Below are 24,371 nucleotides of genomic sequence, written 5' to 3'. Positions count from 1 at the left end.
GCATGTGAAAGAATGATGGTAGGAGGAAAAATCCTTGGTAGTGAGCAATGAGTGAGTTGGTTAATGGGCTAGGTCAGGGTAGCCTGCGTGCTTGGAGCAGGTCACAGGATAATGGCGAGTGGCAGTATGGGTGCCCCGGGGAAGGCATTCAGGTTATATTGTTGGTGTTTGAAAAAGTCATGTCAGCCAGACAAAACGACCTGATCTTGTGGTTCATGGGTTTGCATTCTAGGTTGTTCTCCAGCAGAATACAAGGCACCTTTGGTTTTGCTGGGGTCATAAGAGTTCTTTGTTCTTGTTCTCAGGCTAAAATGGATGCTCAGTCAGTGTTTGCAGGCATGAATGCAAGTAGATAGAACAGTTAAGGCTGATTGTGTAAGAGCCCTGAAGGCCCCTGGTCTCATTCCTTCCAGGTGTCATTCCTTCCACCCCAGCCTAGACCAGTGAAGAGAGAAGGTGCTGCTGGCCTTGAGGGGTATGACAAGGGCACTTGAGATTGGTGCTCCAGGTGGAAAGCACTGTACATGAGCAGAGGCCAAAGCGGGTGCTTCCCTGTGTGGGATGTTGTCTTGGATGGATACATGGGGAAAGAGAAGTGATTGGGCCCGAATGAGAAGGGTCTGTATTCTGAGTCCATAGAGCTGTGACTAAAAGCATATGTTCTGAAACTAGATTGGCTTTGGGTTCAGATTCTGAGGTTCTTCTACCTGCTTGCTGTTCAGTCTTGGATGGGTTGCTTCCTCTCTCTGTGCCTGTTTTATCTTGTGTAAAATGGGGCTAATTATCTCACAGCATTAAGTGTGTGCACTGGAGCAGTGCCTAGTTTACCCAGTGTTCACCATCGTTGGCATTGTGATTGGCCACGGTTGTGCAGGGGTTCTAAGAACTCTCCTCACACCAAGCATTATTTGGGGAGTAAATCAATAGGTATGTGTGGTTTTGTTTTTCAGTGTTCGCATCTCCTGTTTGCCAATTACATTGTAGAGATTAGTAAGATACAAACTTATTTTAAAGTTGACTGAATTCTCAGTACTTTATTTTATTGATGAACTACACATAGCATTTACCATTTTAACCATTTTAAAATGTACAGTTCAATGGCATTTAGTGTAAGTACCTTCATTCCATCACTGTCCAGTTCCAGAACATTTCATCACTCCAAAAGGACACCATGTACCTATTAACAGTCACTCTCTCCTCCTCCCTCCCCCCAGCCTTTGGCTACCACTAAGCTGTTTTTGTGGACTTAAGCTATGCTGGATAATTCATAGAAGTGGAATCATAGCAATATGTGACTTTCATTGTTGGCTTCTTGTACTTTAGGCTGTTTTTATCCCCACTGTGGTGTGTGTCATTACTTCATTTCTCTTTATGGCTGATAACAGTCCAGTGTATGAATACACCACCCTTTGTGTATGTATTCATCTGGGGAGGAAGGTTTGGGTTGTTTCTACTTTTTGGCTATTGTAACTAGTGCTGCTGTGAAAAACTGTGTCACAGTGATCATCTATTTTCTCAATTGTGAATCCTGGAAGTAAAACTGATACCATGTAGGGATTCTTAGACCTTTGGATGTAAAAAAGGAACCCTGACATGCATATTTGGTGCAGAAGGGAACTCTGTGTGCAAGGGTACCCTGGGCAGTGTGAAGCCTGGGGATGAGGAACAAGAGCATTGAGCTGCCTGAGGATATGTGAAGGCTGAGGGGGTGTGGGGTGGGGATGGGTTGTGGGGCCAGTGCCCATTCTGGCAAGGAGGTGGGGAAGGAGGGGGGCAGGGACCTTGGGTCTGCCCTTTTCTTCTGCTCCTCCTCTTCTTCCCATACTTTGGGAAGTTTGGGACATTCACCCTGACACTCGCCCTTTTGGTTCTACCCCATCTATTTTTGGCCTTGAGTATAATGGTTTTGTTGTTTTTTTTTTTAATTTTTTTTTTAAGATTGTATTTATTTATTTGACAGAGATCACAAGCAGGCAGAGAAGCAGGCAGAGAGAGACAGGGGGAAGCAGGCTCCCTGCTGAGCAGGGAGCCCAATGCGGGGCTCTATGCCAGGACCCTGAAGACCATGACCTGAGCTGAAGGCAGAGGCTCAACCCACTGAGCCACCCAGACACCCCGAGTATAATGTTTATCCTAGGAATTAGCTTCTAATGTGAACAGTTGGGCCACCTGGCCATCCTTACTGCTTACTGGATCCAGTTTGTTTTCTGTTGCATTTATTTGTTCTTTTGATTCTGCCCCCCCCTTTTTTTTTAGGTTTTTATTTATTTGCAAGACTGAGAGAGGAAGCTCAGGAGCAGGGGCAGACTGAGAGGGAGAGAGAGAAAGAATCTCAAGCAGACTTCTCTCTGAGCTCAGAGCCCAAACGTGGGGCTTGGTTTCATGACCCTGAGAGCATGACCTGAGCTGAAATCAAGAGTCAGACACTTAACTGACACTTAACTGACCAAGCCACCCAGGCAACCCTTGATTCTGCACTTTCATGTTCCTTGAAAATTTTGGGCTGTGGTGTTGGGAAAGGGAAGTTAAGCACCTATTTGCAATTCTCAAATGACAGTCTTTCCATAGCAGTTAACAGGCATTGAGTGCCTGTTCAGTCTGTGCTCCTGGGGTATTCTGTAGTAGCTGTCCAAGATTGGGATAGAACCTTTGAGAGGCTTGCAGTCTGGGGGAGACAAGCCCACCACAGTGAAACAGTGAACAAATGGCAGAGGCTTATTCATGGTCCAAAGTGCTAAAGGATTTTGGAGGAAAGAGTAAATCACAGATGTGAGGACAAAAATCTGGACAGACTGAATCGAAGAGTCGTACCAGGAGGGAGAGTAGGATTTGATGGGTGACAAATTTTTTCTGTCACTGCAGGTGGATTTAACAGTCCACCCCCACCCTCATTACACTTTTCTCTCTTACCCTCATTACTCTGACATACTATAAATTTGTTTACTTATTTTTCTCTTCTCCCTGAGTAGAGATTGAAACTCAGAGGGAAGAATCTTTGTATTTTTAACTTGTCTCCCCAGCTCCTAGAAGAGTGCCTGAGCTATACATAGTAGATTCTCAGTGAACGAATGTGGTGTAGGGAAGCAGGGGTGCGGCTGTGTTATCTGACACTGAAGGGAAAGTTGGAATAGTTTTTAGAGTTGAAGGGGACCTGAGCTACTCAGGCCACATTGCTTTTGAACAGTGCTTTGCATAATCCTAAGAATTTCTTGGAGCCCACCAGTTTCTCAGGCTGTCAGGATGGAGCAACTAGAACTGGGGCTGAGGAGTTCCCTCTGTCCCCCTCTCCCAGCACAGTTCTGTCTATCTGACATTAGTCTTCACTATGCAATTTACTTTGAACACACAGTTCTGCAGATACAGAAAGTTTGATTTCAGGGCTAACCACCCTGTTTTACAAGTGAGGAAACTGAAGCCCAGATAAACTAGTTTCTCTCAAGGTTGTTTAACCAGTGCCAGAAGTAGAAATTCTAATTCTTCAATCCAGTGTTCGTTCTTCTCACTCTTGGTTCCTTTGGCGCCAAGGCCCTGCTTTGTTGCTCTTCAAGCTGCTGTCTTCCTCTCCTCGCTGTTTGTTCTGGCATGCCTTCTGGGACTTTCTCTCTATCTGAGGCCCATGTGTCCTGTAAGACAGATTTCATTTTCTCCAGGGAGATTTTGCCCATGTTAGAATCATCTACCGCTCTGCTTTTGCTCATTTCATTGATGTATTTTGTTCTCCATGGTCAGAAACCCATCCCCTTTTCGGAGTGAGTACTTCATGAGTATTTGTAGAGTGAACCTAATGAGCTTGAGGATCATGATGAAACTAACTTTTTTGAATCAAGAATTTGTATAAAATCAATTTGATGTCAGTTTGTAACACCTGGGTTGGTAAGGGGTGTGGAAACAGACACTCATATACATTGTCCCTGGTAGTGTAAATCAGCATAACCTGTTCTGCAGAATTAGAAATGTACATGCTTTTTGACCCAGCAGAATCCTGTTTCTAAGAATTGATCTACTCAGGGGTGCCTGGGTGGCTCAGTCAGTTAAGTGTCTGCCTTCGGCTCAGAGCATGATCCCGGGGTCCTGGGATTGAGCCCCGCATCAGGCTCCCTGCTCAGCGGGAAGCCAGCTTTTCCCTTTCACAGTCCCCTTGCTGTGTTCCCTCTCTCTGTCTCTCTCTCTCTCTGTCAAATAAATAAATAAAACCTTTAAAAAAAAAAGAATTGATCTATTTGTTAAGTGACATGTATAAAATAAGACTGGAAACATTCTGGAGTCTAAATGTCTCCCTCCAGAAGAATTAAGGGAGTGAGCGCTACTTGTACTGTTTGGGAATCCTTCACAAGGTAATGTGGCTGGAGAAAGATAAAAAAGAATATTATAGGATACTTCCGTTTGTAATATTGTAAAAGGGGTAAAATATATCTATGCATTTATTTGATTGCTCATGTATAGATGGTTGAGAACAATGTAAGATGGTAGGAAGCGTGATTCCTTCATGAACGGTGGTGAGGGAGCTAGATGTCTGGGGAACAGGATAGAAGAGTTGAGGTCTTTCAGAAATGTGTGCAATGAATTGGGAGTGTCCTCTTCTCGCTTAGTGTATTGGTTTCCTGTTGCTACCTGACAAATCACAAATTTAATGGCCATGTAATGCAACTTAATCAAAGGAGTGACAGCCCTTCTACATATATAGTCTCTTGGTGAGAAGCAAGTCACAGGTTCCACCTGTGCTCCAGGAGGAAGCTTATACAGGAAAATGATTCATTGTGGGAGTCATCTTAGGGGATGTCCTCCATGCCATTGATCAATTTTTAGGAACTAAAACTTGCTTTCCAGGGATTAAAGGGACATTAGAATTGACAGCTTGGTAATTCTGACAAGACCAACAAGGTGGATTTTTGGTAGGAAGACCTTGTGAAGGTGTGGTGATCTCTCAAAGTTCAGACTGTGGTACCTTAACCCCCAGAGGTTTTGGTCTGTCTGTCTCAGTCAGTCTGTCTGAATCCATTGATTTTCATTTGGTTGTTAATAAACTCTGGTTTATCCTGAATGAGCTAATTTTTCCAGAACTTCTTAAATGATTGAATTTCTGTCCTGCCTATTACTTTAAAAAAAGTAAAAGCAGTTAATTAGTAATTTTGAGAGGATAAATAGCCAAATCTCCTTCTCAATCAGGAGAAATATGAAATAGTGGGAGTTCATTAAACCCAAGAATTTGGAAGTGAAGCTTGCATCTTTTACCTCCACCTGGTGGGGGTTTTCTGTCACTGCAGGCGGATTTAATTCAAATACAGCCCTAAACGTTTTAATTCAGAGTGACTGTTGATTACTTTTAGGATTTACTCTCTTTGCTGGGTTGCTGGTTTCAGACAGATTGTATGTCACTCTCGTTGTAGACTTGCTGTTTTTTTGATCATGCTTATGAACTGTACTTAACCATGCATAGAATGGATGTGATTGAACCTACAGAGTAACTAAATATTTCAGTGGATGCTTTGACATATTTATGTAATCGAAGGGTGACATTGTCACATTAACTCTAGAACTCAAGGATTTGTAGTAAAAGTTTGTCAGTGTGCCCCAGGGTCACAGTAATTTGCTTCAGAAATCATACGTATGTTTAAATGTGTGGGTTATTCATTTTTTTGTTGTTGGTTAACTTTGGAAAGTCTGTATAGAGCTGTTACTATAGCCACCATTCTCTGTAATTTTCTAGAAGATGAGTGATTGCCTAGTGAAACAAGCTGAGGAGTCTAAGATTTCTGCCCAAATGTCCCCACTCATTTTCCTTTGGCCACTATACAAAACAGATTTCCTATTTTGGGGGAAAGCAGCAAGCATTGTAGTCAAGGGTTAAGGTATTATATCCCTTAAGAAGGAAGCCTACTTCTACTTGGTATGCTGTTCTAGAAGAACACGTCCCTTAAGCCCCCACACCCTCCTGGCCCCTCCTGCATTTCAAATCTAACCCAGGAAATGCTCCTGAAAAGCCTTCCTTTTTTCCTGCTACCCTTACCAAAGGGTAAATTGGGTACCCTTTGGGGGTCCAGACTATACGGTACCTCATCATCTCTGTGTTTCCAGGATCTAGCAAGATGCTCAATACAAGACATCAAGTGAACTTTTCAATAAAGATTTGGTGAATCAAAAAGAATTTGCAGATTTTTCCTTTGTTGTGTTTTTAAAAAGGCGGAGTGGGGAAAAGACCATTTGGAGGAATTGAGGTTTTTATCATTCAGATATTAAATGGACAAAATGCTACTCTATTTCCTTCTTTACTAATCCTGAGTGATGAAGCACATGTGATATGCCTTTAATTCTAAAAATTCATTTCTAAATGAGCAAGTATCTTTCTGTCATATTAAAAAGTGTTTTCATTAGACCAAACTGTAATGAGTCAAGGTTTTATCTAGCATACAAAAGATACCAGAATATATTTTTTTTTAATTTCTAAAGTTTTTGATACAGAACCGCAATAAAAAAGTTGAGAATTCTTTAAATGTCCTGATGAAATGCGCATGTATATCTTCAACTCATTTCCAAAACTTACACAAATGAGTCAGTTGACATCTGCTTCTGCTTTTTTTTTTTTTAAGGTATAAATGTGAATCTGACTCCTTTTAATCATCTCCAGCACTTTGTCTAAGTAGCCTTTCATGATTTGTATACAAAAGTCACTTCCCAGGAGAGGAAGACTCTTTAAAGTGTAAGCTGAAATATACACACGATTAACATGAGAGAGACCTTCGTTTTTGGAAGTAATTTGAAAGAAAATGAGCATGGTTTGAAAAAAGAAAGAAATTGGAACCACATTTTTAAGTTATGTGTAACCAGAAAGGACTGTATCAGTCTTCCTCTATAGTGTATATTTCCTCTGCAGTGTATGCTGTGCGACTTCATCATTTCCAAGAATTTATTTTCATAGAAATAATGTTTAATTGATGCTTTTAAGGCTCATAAGTCCAAAAGTGATATAGTTTCATATCCAGCTGTTTTTTAAACATCAGTAAGAAGGAAATACTAATGATATTAAACTGTGGTGATGTTTCACTGAAGATGATATTCCTGCCAGTCGTTTCTGGGTTACAGAAAGGATGTGTAGGGTGTGCTGTGACTGATAGGGTCCTTCTTAGGGACTTCCCCGAAGAGCTTGAAGGGTCTCTTTGACTGTGACTGACCCAGTAAGCTTATGTTTTTAAGATAAAGCTCAGATTTCATTCCTACCTCTTCCTTCTTTTGTTCTTTTTAGCCCCTCTTGTTACCCTCTTGTTGTTTCTCAGTCATATTTAACCCAAGTCTCCATTCTTTCTCTCAGTCCCTCTCCTTTGCAGATACCCCCCCTCCCCGGGGAGAGTTGGGACAGGTGTGTCCTGCAGTGTGGTCCCGAGTGTTACAGCCACCCTGCAGCCCTGATGCCTGCTCTGCAGAACCAGACTTCCTGAGCTGTGGTCCTTGGGTCCTCACACTGCTAAACTCTGGACCACCCTCTGTGCCACCTCTTGGCAGTACAACCCTTCTCCCAAGCAGTTTTTCAGCATGAGCTTCTGGACCACTGTGTGGCTCCACTCCCTAGTCACAGTTCTTTCCTTGATACCTCACAGAACACAGGCATTCCCAGCTGAGGGGGTGTTGCTGCTGATAAAGTTTGCCTTTCCTTCCTGTACCTGGAATTGCCTCCCTCAGTCCAGCCCACTTGGCCTCACTCCTCTTGTTTATTTTCTTTTGGAGAACACTCCCCACGGTGGCTAGAAGTCAGGTCTGTACATGTGGGAATCCCAGTTGTGGCTGAATCTGCCCACAGGTCCAGTTCTCTGAATTTGTTTGGAAGTGAAGAGGTTCTTTTTAGGGTTCCTGAGGCCCTCTGTGGAGCATTGTGACTAATTCCCAAGCTTGCCTCTCAGAGCCTTAAAACTAGGACTCTGGCCAAAATGCTTGAGGCCCTTTTCTTTCCAGCTGCCCAGAGACAGCTTGTTGGAAATGCAGATTTTTAGCTCCCTCCCTGGTCAGTCTCTGGGTGGCCTCTGGGCTCCATCCAGCTCTCTGGGCAATTTCTGCGCATGCTCACTTGGGACATGCCTCCAGTACACTATATACCTGGTGAAGATTGTACAGTGTGCACTCTTCAAAGATTTTAAAAACGGAAGGAATCTCACTTGGAGGCCAGGATCCAAAATATTCACCCCAGCCTTTATTTTTACTGTTAAGGAGTTTGAGCCCAGGGGAGGTGCTATAACTTCTCTAAACCACGTAAGTGCTAGAAAGGGAAGTTGGGGACTCTCTCCATCTCCCCTGGTTCCTGGAAAAAGCAGTTTCATCAGTGGCCTTGGTCACCTCCTCCCATGACCACTATAGACTCTGGGATAGTTTGAAATTTGCAGATGTGCAATAGAATAGTAAAAGGATTAGAGCCCCTAAGATGTCTTTTGGTTTGGGTGCTTAATAGAGAACACCGCTCATGTGTTTTCTCATATGTTCACTTGGCAAATAATCTATTGGAACTTGCTGTTTGATCTGTGTGTGTATGGTAAATATTTTTCCAGATAGAAGAATAATTGTATCCGTCTAAGGGAGTGCAAGATTCTTAATCAGGGAACACTTTAAAGTATTTCTAAGTGACTTGTAGTTGGTTGCTTGTTTAGCGTGGTGGTGCTAAGTTCCCCTGTACCTTGGGATTTTTTCCCTTTTCCCTCACAACTGATACAAACCAGTGCTGGGCTCCAGGCTGCAGCCAGAGTGAGAGTTCGAGGGCTGACTAGAACCTGGAAGCTTGGAGTTTTTGTACTTTATACTAAAAGAAGACTGTGGCCCATTTTCATTGTACATTGAAAGATAATAATGGAATTGTTGGGCTCTTCTAAACTGCTCACTTAAGCCATTTGTAGAAATCCCTTGATAATCTTTTAAAATTTTTAGAAAGATTTTATTTATTTATTTATTTATTTGAGAGAGCATGAGAGGGAGGAGGGTCAGAGGGGGAAGCAGACTCCATTCTGAGCAGGGAGCCTGATTCGGGACCCCGTCCTGGGACTCTAGTATCATGACCTTAGCCGAAGGCAGTTGCTCAACCAACTGAGCCACTCAGGCGCTCCCTTGGTAATCTGTTTAAGGATTGTCATGTTTTGAGTTTGTTCTTAAAATTTGTGCTTTTTCTTTGTTCTTTCTAGAATCGCCCATTTGTTCTTTGTTTATGAACGATTTGTTGGTATGTTTTGGTAGGCGGAACAATGCCCCATTTTAGTTGAGAGCAGAAATAATGCTAAGCAACACCTCATTTTCTGAAATCCCATTTACCTTTGTAAATGAATATATAAAGGCCTGCTTTTCCTTGCATTTAGCCATTTTTACTTTGAACACACCATTCACTTGTTTGACTGTTGTATAGTCTGACACTTTTTAATTGTTTTAAACTGTGAGGGTATATTGGTTTTAGTTATTGCTTTTTTTAAAAGAGACTTCTTGAATGTCAGCCTTGGAATGCTGATGAAACTTGGTTTAATTTATTTAGGCATGTACGTTTGGTCACACCTTCAGCAATGCTTGTTTCTGGTGCTCAAGGAAGGATTCAGGCATATCTTTTCCTTTGATCAGACATTCCGTGAGACAGTGCCCAGATGTTACACATTTGAGTATATTCTTGGCAACATATGCTTTACTGTATTGCCTTTAGAAAAAACGTCATAATTTTAAAGAAATGCAAGAATCATAAAATGCACTTTCTAAATCTTTTTAAGATTAATTTTTTTCTTTAAAATTAAAAACATGAAATCTGGCTGGAAAAAGCTAAATATTAGATCAGACTTTGTGAAATTGTTAGTATTTGTCAGCTTTTGAGCACATAAATGACATTTTTGGGGATCAACCTAGTAGACCTTCCAAATTAATCTTTGATGGATGATAACGCTACCAGTCAACACTGGTTCATTATCTCTCACAGCTTTCAAAAAGCTTCACAGTTGTAGATGTTGCTTTCATTCCAACTCTTGCTGCTTACTTCCTAAGAAGGCCTTCCTGCTTCTCAGAGCTGTGCAGTGGCAACCCAATTCTTTAGCCCTGAAGAGAGCTTTTGTTCATTAGAAGTCCATGGCTGAGATCCAGCAAGTCCGAGGAGAGCCTGTGTTTGCCAGCGCTGCTTCCGTTGTTCTCTTTGGCATGAGCAGACACTTGATCTAGTAAAGTACCTCTTCCTTTTACCATAAATGAACCTAGACACTCAATTTCTATCTTAAAAGTTTGTAACATATCTCTAATATATGTGCGAGAGCTCCAAAAGCTCTTTGTTAAAGTGTGTGCATAATGAAGAGGTGAGACGTCTGACCCAGCTCCTAATTGTAATAGTAGCCCCCTTGAATGCAGAAAAAAGCAAAGCAAAACAAAACATGGGTTTTCAGATAGCAGTGATTTTGCATTTGCTTACGAAATTTCCCCTGGTCAGATGCTCGTCTCGTCTTGCCTTTTCTGTGCCATGAAGCATACTGCTGTTGAAATCCTTTCTATAATAAGTTATAGGGGTTCCCCCCTCCTTAAAGGACATATGAATAAACATAAGCGTAGTTTCTATTAAAAAGAAATGTAAAAATGTTTCTCACTTTATTCTGTTGCCTTACACGGTCACCTTTTGGAACTCTTGGAAGATTCACATCCTGTCATGTATTTAGAGAATGTGCTCTAGTGTATTTGAAGGCATAGTTGGATGGCAGTGCCCTCTTGTGGGAGAATAACATATTGCTTATTGCATGCTTGGTTAGTTTTTAGAGATTTTTAGATTTCTCTTAAAAATCTGCACGTACGAAGAATGCCTGGGTGGCTCAGTTGGTTAAGCATCTGACTCTTGGTTTTGGTTCAGGTCATGATCTCAGGGTAGGGGGAATCGAGCCCTGCGTTGGGCTCTGCTCAGCACTTGGAGTTGGCTTGAGATTGTCTCTCTCCCTGTGCCCCTAACCTCCCTGAGATGACCTTATTTCATGCTTGCTTAAATCTTAAGAGTGCTTATGTGCCTTCTTTCTCGCAAATAAATAAATCTTAAAAAATCTGCATGAACCAGTATATTTTGCACAAAATATTTTTTCAACTAGAACCTATTAACTTAATGTTTATTTTTGATCTCTTCCATATTTTAAAAATAAAAAAGTAGGGAGGGTGGTGGAGGTGGTGAGGTGTGAAGTAGAATTGCTCCAGTTTCTGGGTGGGGGGAAAAATGCATTTTTGAGCAGCTGAAAGAAATTAGCGTTAAGTGGCTCCAAAATCGAGTTTTTAAAGTGTGCATTCCTTACAAAAGCCCCTTACCCCATGCTTTTTTTTTTTTTTTTAATAAATCATTGTTACTCTTTCTTAGGGAAAGTTCTCCAGGCAGAGTGGGAGCCAAGATCCCTTTAGGTACTTGAGTCTTCTCAAATGATAAAATGTAAATCACATCATATTAGCAGTTAAAGTATGGTGTTTGGCCTGGGTATTGACAGAACAGCATCTGAGTCTTGGTTCTTTTGCTCCATAAGGGCAAAGGATTTCATTTCCCCACGCCCAGAAGTGGTGGTATTACCTTTGTTCCAAGATTGTGAGGGTTACTGAGAGAATGTGTGTGCCTGGCACATAAGTAAGTTCAGATATAGTAGCAAGAATGATGCTATTTATTGGGTTTTGCTCTTGCTGTTAAAAAAAAAAAAAAGTATATTTTTTTTTCTGTAATTATTTCCTATTTAGTATTTGTTAAATTAGTTCTGATGGGTTAACTGGGGTCATGGGTCTTAGGAACAGCTGTGTCTGAAGGTCACCTCATAAACCAACATGAACATTTTGCTGGAAAGGGCTCACCTGAATATTCATTACAACTTTCTCCCTTGTTTTAGTTGAAGGAATTAGATATGGTAGGTTTATATTGTTTATATTTATCCATTGTCATTTAAGGAAGTAAATACATTTTGTGTTAAGACTTTCTTAAACATACTGCATTTCAGGCATTTGCAATTTAATCTTAAAATATGTAACATTTAACAAGCACCTTTAACCAAATTGACTTGTTAATGTGTTAAAACTTATTGGTGTCAAGAGTTTAAAATATCTTCATTTTAAAATGCTTTAATAAATATATAAACATAATAATGAATATGTTGTAGTAACAAATATACTGTCTATTTGTGTATGAAATGCAAGCTTACCCAAACCAGTAGTAGCCCACCTACTCTGAAGGCAGGGCTAAGGAGTAGCCCCCCCTGCCTTGGGCTATCCAGGAACCCCCTTTCCCACCTGCCCACATCTCAGAGCACAACTATTTGGTTTCCCTGTTGGGTTGTAGATGGATTTGTCACATCAGGCTTTAAAAAAAAAAAAAAATTCATTTGGAGCCCCAGCATGGGGCTCGAACCCATGACCCGTAGGTTAAGAGTCACATGCTCTAGGATCTGAGCCAGCCAGGTGCCCTGTCATATTAGGCTTTTGGTTGTAACTTATTTTCAGGGCTGGAATTCTGATTTCTTTCTGTTTATGGTAACCTTCCAGAGGCTTTGGGGATCTGCCTTCATAAGCATGACAGTGTCGACTGTCTCTAAGATACTGATAAGATGAGAAAGAATGGAAGAGGTGCTTAGACTGACTGTACCCCAGCTTGGCTGTGCCCTACCCTGACTGTGCTCTAGCCAGACTCTGTTCCAGCCTGGCTGTGCCCCAGCCTGACTGTTCTCTAACCTCGCTGTCTGTAGCCAGACTGTGTTCTGGGCTGCGGCCACCTTTTAACATAGAGCTCTGTTGACAGCCTCTGCCTGCTTCCTAAGCTCAATGCCATCCTCACCCCTACCCCAGATCTCTGTGCAGGGTCTCTATGAGATTAAAATGATCACAAAACAAGTGTTCTCTTCGGCCCTGTAGGTTTGACTGCATTTCTTTTCTCAGTGCAGTTGTTTAAAAATTCTCCTTTTAGGATTCATTGGTGGGAAGCCGGTAAGGATTAATGAGAGGGCTGAATTAGAGAATATTTTTTAATGCAGTTTTGTTCCTCTGAGGTACATTCAGTAACAGAAACTAGGCCAACAAGTTATTGACAATTAGTGGTCCTTTGGGAATCTGCTTTAATGAATAGATAAGAATGATTTGTAATTAGCATAATAATTATATGCAAATGAATGCTTCTGAATTGCTCTAAAACACTTCTGAACTGTTTAAACAGCCCTCCTGAGATCTTGTTACTCTATTAATTTGTGTAGCAAATCTTTTTTTCATAGATCACGCAAAGATAAACTTCAGTCCAGCCCCTGTCCGAATTATTATGAATTCCAAGGTGGTAGGACCTGAATTAATGAGATTTACTTATACTATATTAATGGTGCTCTGTGGGAACCTGAAAGGGTGAGGAGTCCTTGGGGAGATGTAATTAAAAATAAGAAAGAAAGCTGCTTATTGCAAATAACTGTTGAAATGAGTTTCTTAAACAAGTTCGTAAATGTTATTTGTCTTTACACCTCTGTTACTTGCTTTTGCAAAATTTAATGCAAACATTTTTTTTTTAATGGGCTTCCCCTCTGGAGTTTGGCTTGAATTTTGTCAGGTCCAATTAGTTATGCACTAGGGTCAGCAGTGATCGGATCCAGGAACTCCTTGTGTTCCACGTGCCACAGTGTGTACTGAAAAATGAAGGACATTGATAATAGATGAGGTTTGTTACTGATCTTCGTATTTAATTTGGTCTGTTCCCACTCATCCTGGTCTTTACTTTTAGGATGTGATTAGAGGAAATAAGCTTTGCTAGGTTGAGCAGCAATACCCATGCATTCTAAACTTCGTGATTACCTTTGAGCTATTTGAATAGACACCTAATTAATCATCTTGTGCTAAAGGAAAGCATTTTACAGCAGGCTGCAGGATCCTAATATCTCTCTCAAGTTTTTATTTTTACCCTGTAGAATTGTTTTTTTGTGGGAGTGAGAGGCAGGGGAAATGCCCTTTTATAAGCAGGTGTGGAGGAGTTGCTAATGCTTGTGGTTTGGGCCCTGTTTTCCTCAGCTTACATTTAGCCTCACCTGTGGTAACCCATGCATGGTTCTTTAAGCAGTTTCTTGTATCTGGAGCTCATCTCGATTTTTCCACAAGCTGTCAAGAAACTCCTACCAGTCCCCCACCTCCTACTCACTTCCCCATTCATAATCATGAGTTAAATCTGGGCTCAAGGACATTTAGGTTGGCTCAGCACAGATTTTGTACTTGCATTTTGGGGCACAGCCACTATGCTAAAAGATTCATAAAACTAATATTCTTTGTCTTCAAAATGAATCTGGTTTCTGTTGAGAGTTTCTGTTGAGAGCTGTAGTGAGTAACAGATGTACACCCAAGAGGTAGCACAACTTTTGTATTCCAGTGACAGAAAACGGCTATTTATAAGAATTTAATGAATGTATTCTGTGGCTTCAGCGTGGAGATTCAGTAAGCCATTTATTTACCATATTATATTTTATTTGTTCTCCAAAGGGTGTCTTGACTTTCACTTGCCTCCTTTTTTTTTACTTAAATAAGAGTTTTCAATTAAATAGAGTTGTATTAAAACTAATCCGAATCTACCTTGTGCTGATACCATTGTGTTTCCCTGTTGTTCGGGCACTAGTATTGGTGGAGCGAGCAGTGTCTAGGGACATTACACCTAACTTGATAATGATGGTTTTACTAAGCCCTTATCCTGGCCAGGCCTCTGGGCAATACAGATAATTAAAATTTGATCATAAAAAATTTTAAACACAGTGCACCTTAGTAATAAGATTTTTCTACTTTTAAACATGATTTTAAAACTCATTTTAAAAATACATTTCCTTGGCCTAGTGAATTTGCTTTCTTTTTTTCCCAAGGATTACAGAAAGTGCATAGCAAATTCAGCCTTCAGAATACCCAGGAGCTGAAGACTCAAGTAGGCTACAGCTGTCTTCACCCACAGTATTCTAAAAGAACTAATGAGATGAGAAGTCTGCAGCTGGTGGCAAGCACAATAAACCATGAGCCAAGGGCTTCTCTTCATCAGAGCCTCCCCTTTCCCCATGGGATCCCAAAGGAGACAGAATACTAACAAAGCCAGCAGGCTGTCTCATTCCACACTATTGCTCATTTGCAGCTATAATTGGTAGCTGAGGTTGCATTCTGTATGCTGAAACTGTCATACATGAAGGAATATATTTGTTCATTGTGATACGGATATAAGTCGGCCAGTTCTCAAATGCAGAAAGACCAGACTGGATACCCAACAATAAAATTGTAGCAAAGACAATTCTGTTCAAAAAAATTAAATGTTTGTTATAAAGGTACAAAACTGAGGTTGTTAAAGCGACACCTGCTTCCTGCTTTTTAATACCTTGCTACTTAATTCAACTGATTAAACATTTACGTATTCAAACTAACATTAAAAAAAAAGGCACAAAAATTCCTAGGTTTTGACAAGATGCATTATCCTCATCTGTCAGGGTTAAGGTGCTATTGTTAATAATTGGGTTCTGTTACAGTTTCAGTATAATACCTTTAATATTTGCTGCCTTTTAGTCAAGAGAAAAAAGCCAGGAAGACTTACCTTTGGAGATCTGTGTATGTGTGTATGGTATTTTATATGCACATACTCCCGCCTTCCAGGCAGATCTACTTTGATACCCCTGCTGCTGCTTGGTGTTGCTGGAATGTGCTTTGCTTATCTGGCTCTTTTGCCACCTCCTGTGTGGTGTACTAGAGTGAGCCGGGGACGGAGGCTAAGAGAGCCATACCACTTCCTTGCTGGGACTGTGGCCTCCTCATCTACAGAAAGAGGCTTCTGGGATGGTCTCCAAGGTTGGGTTTTCCTTTATAATTCTCTGAGTTCTTAGTTCAGAAAAGTATCGCTGTGAATAACTGGTACCAGTGATGGGGGCTGGGAAGTGGAGTACAGCGGTGTGTTGGGCACAGAGTGGAGAAGTTTTGGAAGCATTATTCCATGTTCTTCATTTAATTAATCTGTCAGATAGGCATTGAGAAGCCCTGAGGTTGTCACCCTGGTGTGGAGCTGGGGTTGGGAAGGGCCTTAAGGAGTGTTGTCAGTGAAGTCTGCCTGATGCACCCGTTCGTTTTCACCCTCACTAGGGCCATAATCGTGTGGTAGTTCTGCAGGCTCCATTTTATCAGTTCTAAGGTTCCCCTGCCCTCTTTTCCTCACATTTTAATACATTTGAAATTAGGGTTTGTCTTCCAGTTGTGGCATATTTTATTGGCTGAGTGTGTTCCTTCTTAATGGCACATAGAAAATGATGGAGCATCCTCTCACTGCCAGCCTCTCAGATTTGAGAAATGTGATATTTACTCTTCAGCATGTGCCAGGCTCCGTGATCTCTCAGATTTTGCATTAAAAAGAATATTTTGAATGGCATACCCACAGTGAGGTCACACCTGAGACAGTTTAAAAAAAAAAAGTATTTTCCCTTTAAACGGGATGAAATATAAAACACTCGTCAGGCCTCTGGGCATTATAGAGATAATTATAACTTAATCATAAAAATTTTTAACATACACTTTAGTAGTTAAGGTTTTTCTACCTTTAAACATGATGTTAAAACTCATTTTAAGAATACATTTCTTTGGCTCGTTTCGCTTGATTTCAGTTCTGAGTATAATTCACTCCATTCTCTGTTGGGAGTTAATCTGTGCTCTCTGGGGTTTCTGTTATCTTTTCTTTGTTTGCCTCTCTTTCTTTCCCTCAGCCCAACTGTGACTTTCTAGGAGCTAGCCCCGAGTAAGTGTTGGTTCTCCTTACATCCTCAGACTCCTCGGACTACCTCATAGTATCTTGCTTGCTGCCTTCCACATGTGGTGGCTACGGGAATAAATAGACCTCGATGGAGGGAGATGGTGTCAAAAGTGATTATTTGATAGAATGTTAAATATTTTCAATTTTGGAGAAAAGTGAGCTTGTGTCTAGGTTTCAGTTCTAGGTGTCAGAGCTAGAGAAAATGTTTTCTGGCACCACGTGATTATTTACGTTAGTTTGCAGGATGGCGGAGTCTGCACTGTGAACCCAGGTCTTGAGACCACCTGTCCACTTGGTTCTTTTCTCAGCAGAGAAGTTGTTAATTTTGAGGGTGCGGCTCTAAATTGGAATTTAAGAACTTGTGTTACTTGACAGTAATTGAACTTCCTGCTGATGTGCCCAGACACATGAGTAACTCCAATTCTCCAACTCCTTGCAGACAGCTTGTCCTGGGTCACTGTTCCTGGATAATGCTGACTGACCTAATGCCTGTGGCTGCACCACACTGCGTCTTGTAAAGCACTAAGACCCAGTGTAGCCAGCTAAGTGTGCTTGTTTAATAATTAGGGTACGCTGTTGGGGGCCTTTCTGAAGTTTGTTTTCTACTCAAACTTCACATTTTTCCTTCTTCACACTATTTACCTATAACTTTGTCAGTAATTATTTGCATGTCATGTGCATTTCCTGAGTAAGTGTTGAATCTTGAGCGGCTGCTTCTTAACATGTTTTCTTTGATTTGTGAAAGTTTGTCATATACTTTAGAGTCTGTTCAGTGCTTGCTGTTTTCTCTAGAACAATGACTTTTCATATTTGACTTGTATGGGCATTTCCCCCAAAATATGTGGTCCTTTCATGAATGCCATGAAGGACCCCTGGCTGAGAAATTCTACTCAAGAAGGCAGGGGCTCTCCTTTTGTAGGATTTTCAACTCACCAACTGACCTCTGCTCACTGTACCATTAAAACTCATTTATTTTTCTGAATCTGGACTTTCGCTCTTCAAAGGGAGTTTTTTCCCATTGCTGGATTGTGTGTGTATATGTGTGCAATGACAAAAGAACTTTTGTAAAGCAGACAGGCTTAAAAAGATTTACTTCTTTCATTTCCTCCATTCTATATGGAAGAGGATGTTAGGGAAATAGAATTGACACACGCTATAGAACTTTGCTTAAAACCTAAGTCTTAGGGCCATTCCCCTGTGACATGATATAACTGAGGTAGTCCCATTACAGAGTCATAAGCCTTTCTCTGACCTTCTATGACAGTGAGGAGTTGCCATGAGAGCAGTCCCTCTTCCATGAGCAGGCCCAGGGATTTGCACTTTATGGGTCTCTGGACAAGGGTTTGGAGAGGCTGGCTTTGTCGTGAGGCATCAGGCACAGACCCAGCCATGAAAGAGATGGGGGTGTTGCAGGATCAGGAGTTTTCAGTCTGCGTTCCCAGCCACAGTAGTCGCTCTTGGTCATCACCTCTGGGTATTGTCAAGACTGGGATGGGTACCTTTTATTTCTCAAATATGACTATATATGTATCAAAATGTTGAAACTGTTAAATGTGGGAAGCTTTGTTCATGGAGATAGCTGTTCAGTAACCAGTGGTTTGCTCATCAAGACTTTTTTGACTAAATATTATGTAGTTGTCTGGCCTTAACATGAAAGTATAAAGCAAAGAGAACCAAACCATCACTTAATGTTGTAATGAACTATTTTGCTACGTTTACACAAAAGCACAGCAGGTGTAATCAGTTTCTGTCCCATGTTTTAGTATCGGCAAAGAGCTGTTCTGGCAAGGTTAAAGAATTTTCTCTGGGTTTCTTCTCTGCCTCTGACTTTGTTTTGCTTTGCAGGACTACAAAGCTGATGAAGACCCAGCATTATTCCAGTCAGTCAAGACCAAGAGAGGCCCTTTGGGACCCAACTGGAAGGTACTGGCTGCTGACCTTTCTGACAGGCAGAGTCTTGGCAACAGACCACTTGACAGGTCCTGAGTCTGGAAGAGCTGGTGATGTTTAAGTGAAAAATAGAAATGGCACAAAAATAGTTTTATTTGTGATAAGGACTTACAGCCAGTTGCAGTTGGCCAGCAAGTCTGTGCTGTATTAACAAACAGAACACAGCCAGACTGTCACTTTCAGCATAATGTTATTCTGATAATTCTTAAAAGAGACAAGTGATTTAGTCTTTGGGGATTGTAATGTTCTCTTTTGAGACTTGAAGCAGTACAAAAATCCATGTTAAATGAAGGTTTATAGTTTAAATTTAGTCTTAGTAAAAACTGAACAAGTTGCCTTCACCTGAGCTCATGTTCCTGGCCTTTTAATAGTTACATTCTGGAAACCAGGACACCAGAGAACAATTTTGATGGCAAGTAGTCATTTTCTAATAAAGAACACATCCTTACTTTATTCATGGGAGTAGGAAAAGCAATGTCAAGATATTCATTTAAATTGCTATAGAAATATAATATATTTTAAAGATATCCACTAAACTAAATGACAGACCCTTAAAGACAGCCTTAATGTGGTGATGGCAAGTTATTACAGTTAATTTGACAAGAGCAGAGGAACATTAAAACCTAAACATGCCCAAAGCAGATTTCCACCAACATGTTTTAACTTGGTACTAATCTCTTCATGTTGATGCCAGTCACTGGTCATTGATAAAATATGTCTGGGTGCTAGTTGTTGTTTGCAGAAAGAGGATTACTATAATTGCCCCACAAATAACCCATTGAGTGGTTCTCCGTGGGTGTTGGACTGTTTTGCAGACTGTCTTGCACATCAGCTAAAATGAAGAGTGGGTCTGACTTTGTTCTATAAGAAATGATTCATAATTACCTTAATTTTGCATTTGTTCTCTGGGTAGAGTTTAGTTCAAGATTGTCCCAATTGAATGGTCATGGCCAGAGACTTTTAACTTTAAGTCTCAGGAAGTGATCTATGTTACTGACAAATTAAGGAACAGATTTGGTATGTGTGATCTAAATTTTAGTGACTGGATTTAAAGAATTTCCCCACCCTTTTGCAGATTTCTAATTGTGGACTTTAGAACTCACACTGAGTCAGAGGAGAAGTCTTTCCCCTTTGAGATTTAACCTAGCCTTCCAAAAAAGCAGGTCGTGTTGGAGCAGTTGATGGGTGGCCACTTCAAAGGCAGCCCTATCTTCTAGAAGGCTGTCTTGCTCCATTAAGTCCTAATGCTAGCTAACAATGCTTTTACAGGGACTAGAGAGAGAGAGCAAAGTTGAGACTAATTTCCAACCTTTTAGAACTTGGAATATGATTTTTATTCCTTTTTTATTTATGATTTTTACTCTTTTAACCAACATTGCTTTGTCTTTTATCATCAGTGATTAATTAAAATTCTAGAATAGGTTTAGTTTTTAGAAATGTGAAATTTACATTTTTTTATGTCACATTATAGCATTCTTCCCCATTTTGTGTGTGTGTGTGTGTGTGTATGTATGCACATGAGACAGTTGCTTATTATTTCTCTGAGAGGATGCTGGTTGAGTGATCCCTTTCTACCCATTTATCTCTAGGTTATTAACTTCAGCCAAATGATGGTTTGTGTAGCTATTCTTAAAAGTGGAGTTACTGCTTAACTGAATTACACTGAATTTTCACAATCCCAGAAATAACCAGTAGTCTGTTATTGTCTGCCCTCACCTCACCCCCTGCTCCCCGCCCCCGTCTCTGCAGTTTCTCTTTTTGAGGTTTCATTTATCCGTGGCCAGCTGCATTCTGGAATTAGTTGTTCCTTCTGAGGTCAGAAGGTCATTGGTAGTCTGACGCTGTGTCACAGTGCCTGCGTTGTTCACCTCACTTCGTCTTACTATGTAGGCATTCTGTCATCTCACACCATCACGAGATGGGTGAGCTCAGTACAAGAAGATACTTTGAGAGAGAGAAAGACCACATCGTGTAACTTTTACTACAGTATTTTGTTGTAATTGTTCTGTTTTGTGATTAGTTGTTGATGTCTCACTGTGCCTGATTTGTAAATCAAACATGATCATAGGTATGTACATGTAGGAAAAAACATAGTATATATAGGGTTTAGAAATAGCCGTGGTTTCAGGCCTCCCCTGGGGGATTTTGCAGCATACCGCCCACGGATAAGGGGGACCTGCTAAATTACAGCATCTCTTTACTCCTCTCAAGGAAAATAAAGAGTAGAAAGGATGACGGTAACTGGTAATTCAGCATGTAGAAAACTGTGGACTGACTTGATCTTGATCTTGATCTTCTCAGCGGCTCCTGTCTCCAGCAGGCCCAGTTTGTCAGTAACTATACTCCTTATGGCACTGAGGGCAGCACTGGGTGATAGTTGCAGATTTCTGTGCTTCTGAAATAGGAGAGAAGGCAAGGAATACATGGTAATTAGGGCAAAAAGGATGAAGAAATCCCGTTCTGGACCCACTTACCCCAGTGTGTGTGTGTCGGAATGTTCCTGTGGCAGAGCTGCTTAGTAGCTCTGCAGCTGCTCGAGAGGCCTTCCAGGTGCCATCCCACCCTCACTCTTCAGTCTCCCTTCCTGCGGCCCCTCGGGAGAAACTCCCCTTATAAGAACATATTCATAAGTCTCTTCAGCACTAAGTGCAAACTCTGTGATCTCTCTGAAACTTTTCCTTACTTATCCCACGCTGGGGTGTTCTTCTGACCTACTGCAGTATTTACTGCTTGTCTGTACCAGACTGGAGAGTGGAAAAGAAACTTCTCCTTTGGTGCCAGGCACTATGCAAGGTCGTGTTTAATCTTCACGACCTTCCTGTGGGGTAAGTACAACTGCTTCATTATATAGATGAGAAACTTGGTCAGAGAAACACAGTTAATAGCTGTAGGAGAAACAGCAGGATGTCTCCCATTTCCATAGCATTTGATTCAGGGCTTGGCACAGAGATGTGTAATGTGTAGAGACATAGCAGTTTCTGACTGAGAAGCCCATGACTCCCCAATCACCAGTGCATCTTTTATGCGCTGTTGCCTCAAGGCACTTGTATGGCTCTCTGCATTCATGGCATTTGCCAGGTATCAGTTGCATGTTTCCAGTGGTCAGGGAGTCTGTGGTGAAATCCATTCCCTTATCCCATATGTTACAAGTTGTGAGTTCAATAACTCAGTCCTAGCTCTGGGTCTGGGTTTCCACATCTCTGAAATGGGAGGGATGTTATAACTGCCTCAGAAGGTTGTTGCCAGTACTGAACGAAGTAAGGAATGTCACATTCCCAGTGGAGAGGAAGCTTTGGTCTTTGGGAATGAAAAGCCTCATCATACCCAGGGGTTGATTACATCTATGCATAAGCTACCCTGTTTATGACACAGTTATTCCTTGTCTCTGTCTAGTCTCTAGGGCTTCCCTCATTCTAGTATCTGGGAGTTGTCAAGCTCTTCTTGACTCACCTTTCCTTACCCTTTATGGTTATGCGTATTCAGTGAGTGCTTGGCTTGGGTCAGCCATAAAGCAGAGGCTGCATAAAGTCGAGGGAGTCTTTGCTAGCAGGGGATCATGGGGATGCCAGGGAATAGATTTTCATATTTTCCAATTGGGCAATAGATATTCATATTTTCCAATTTCCAGGGTTCCCCCCCCCGTGGTATGATACATACCTTTTATTTTTTTGAAAACTTCAGACCCAGAGATGTCAGCCTTAGTTATATATTCATTTTCCCTCTGAAAAGGTAATTTTTTAAAAATCTGAGTACATGAATTCTGTTTTGTTAAGTAGTGTTCAACATTTAAGTGATTCTGTGCCTAGTAATAGAATGATTTATAACCTGATAAAGATTTTTACTTCAAGGTAGATTTGTGCATTTCTTATGGATTTAAATGTTTATTTTGTTATAGCACTGCATGCATATGCGTGTGTGTGTGTGTACATGCTTTGGTTTCTTTTTGGTTTTGAGGGCTTTGTGTGTATTAAATCATGGGTATGACTGCCTATTCTAATGGCTTATCAAAAACAACATACATGTGGATTCCTTTAGCCTTCCAGTTTACCTCCTCCAAACTGAAGAGTTGTCATTTTAGCAAATTGAAATACCATCTTTGAAGATTATAGTGTCATTTTAATTCTATGGCAAGGCCTCATTTCTTTCTTCATTTAATCCAGACTCCTCATGAACACTTAAGTTTCTGTGTCTACATATATAAGATAGTTAATAATTAGGCCTCTATAGGAGGCTTTGCCAAGGTATCTGGCCCTTAGAGTACTTGACATGTCTCAAAAGAGTCATCTTGAGTCTGAACGTTGAGGTACAGGGGATCAGGTCAAATGAAGGTATTGATCTAGAAATTGGGATTTTTATGTTATCTTTATATGTATATTACGTGCTCTATCTAACCATAAAGACATGTCGTGTTAATGTTCTAATTCCACTCTGGAGCAGAAGCTCTGGCAGTTGGAGCTTTCACAGCATTATGTCATGCTGTTTACCTGCTCAGTCCTGCTTCAGACTCATTTTAGAATTACCAGAGAGCCTGTTCTGGATCCTTCAAGCTAGTTGGAGGGTAGCCATCTTTGTGGGTTATAGGGACGCTACTTTGTTCCCTGCCCTGCTACCAAGACTCCTTTCTCCTCCCGCCTCACATCTGTGGAAAGAAGTGGGAACCTTGCTTGTCAGTAGTTTGAAGTAAAGATACCTCAAGGTCCTGTTGGCCAGGGATGGGAAGAATGGAAGTGGGGTAAGGGAGAAGTTACAGTTCAGTTGTGGAAATCTCTTTGAGATAGAGGTTGGTGAGAACATAGCCCAGAGAGTCCTCAGGAGGCTGATAGCACTGATAGCCCCCCAAGGAGAGAGACTGAGGGTGCTCTTCTGAGGTCTTCTTCTAGACATCACTGTGAGTTCCAGGAAGGATGTGAAGACATTTAAAACGTGTTCCCTCCCTAGAGTCTCACTTTCAAAAATCTATAGTGGGTGACATAAAGATGCTTAATAATTAGTTTCTGGTTAGACCACATGTGGATTATGTATAATAAAGCAGACCTTAAAACATGGCTGTTTTGTTTGTTGAGCATCTGGTTTGGAAAATAGATATTTTTATTTTGTTTTGTTTTTTAAGATTTTATTTATTTGACAGAGACACAGGGAGAGAGGAACACAAATAGGGGGAGTGGGAGAGGGAGACGCCGGCTTCCCGCTGAGCAGGGAGCCTATGCGAGGCTTGATCCCAGGTCCTCGGGATCACAACCTGAGCCAAAGGCAGGTGCTTAACAACTGAGCCAACCAGGCACCCCGGAAACTAGGTTTTTAATACATCGTAAAATATAAGTAACACTTGGTATGTATGAATTATCTAACACCTACAGAGGACACAAAAAATGCTGTTCCAGGTCTTCAAGAAGCTAAGTGCCCCAGGAGTGATACATGATTAGTTCTCACCTTATCTTGGACACTGAATGCCTTTGTTCTCAGGTAGCACCAAAGGATTCAGGCTTGGACAGATGGAGTGGCTTACTTGAGTTCGAGAGGTGACTTGACAGGATGGGCCCCTTGCAGAGTTCTTACTGATGCTGTCAGGGACGATGTTTTCTTCATGGGTATTATCTGAAGGGTGAACTTGTGGTTTCGCTTGTATATTGTGTCACTCCTAGAGTAATTGGCCACAAGCATGAAGGACATGTCAGAGTTCTGATTAGTAAAATGGGTG

The 24,371-nt window shown here is 41.1% G+C and overlaps 1 protein-coding gene across 2 annotated transcripts in view; it reads left to right on the top strand.

Annotated features, from left to right (window-relative positions):
- PITPNB (phosphatidylinositol transfer protein beta) overlaps positions 1-24,371 on the top strand; it is a 63,428-nt gene that overhangs the window by 23,164 nt on the left and 15,893 nt on the right. For both annotated transcript variants that reach the window (XM_032883283.1, XM_032883284.1), the window contains exon 8: positions 18,569-18,646. In XM_032883283.1, the coding sequence (XP_032739174.1) occupies positions 18,569-18,646 (78 nt within the window). The remainder of the gene's footprint in view (positions 1-18,568; positions 18,647-24,371) is intronic.

This window comes from Lontra canadensis, unplaced genomic scaffold (assembly GCF_010015895.1).
Source record: "Lontra canadensis isolate GAN:19392208 unplaced genomic scaffold, GSC_riverotter_1.0 scaffold87, whole genome shotgun sequence".
NCBI classification, from domain to species: Eukaryota; Metazoa; Chordata; class Mammalia; order Carnivora; family Mustelidae; genus Lontra; species Lontra canadensis.
The sequence above is the reverse complement of the archived record's forward strand: the minus strand, read 5'-3'. Positions and strand labels throughout refer to the sequence as shown.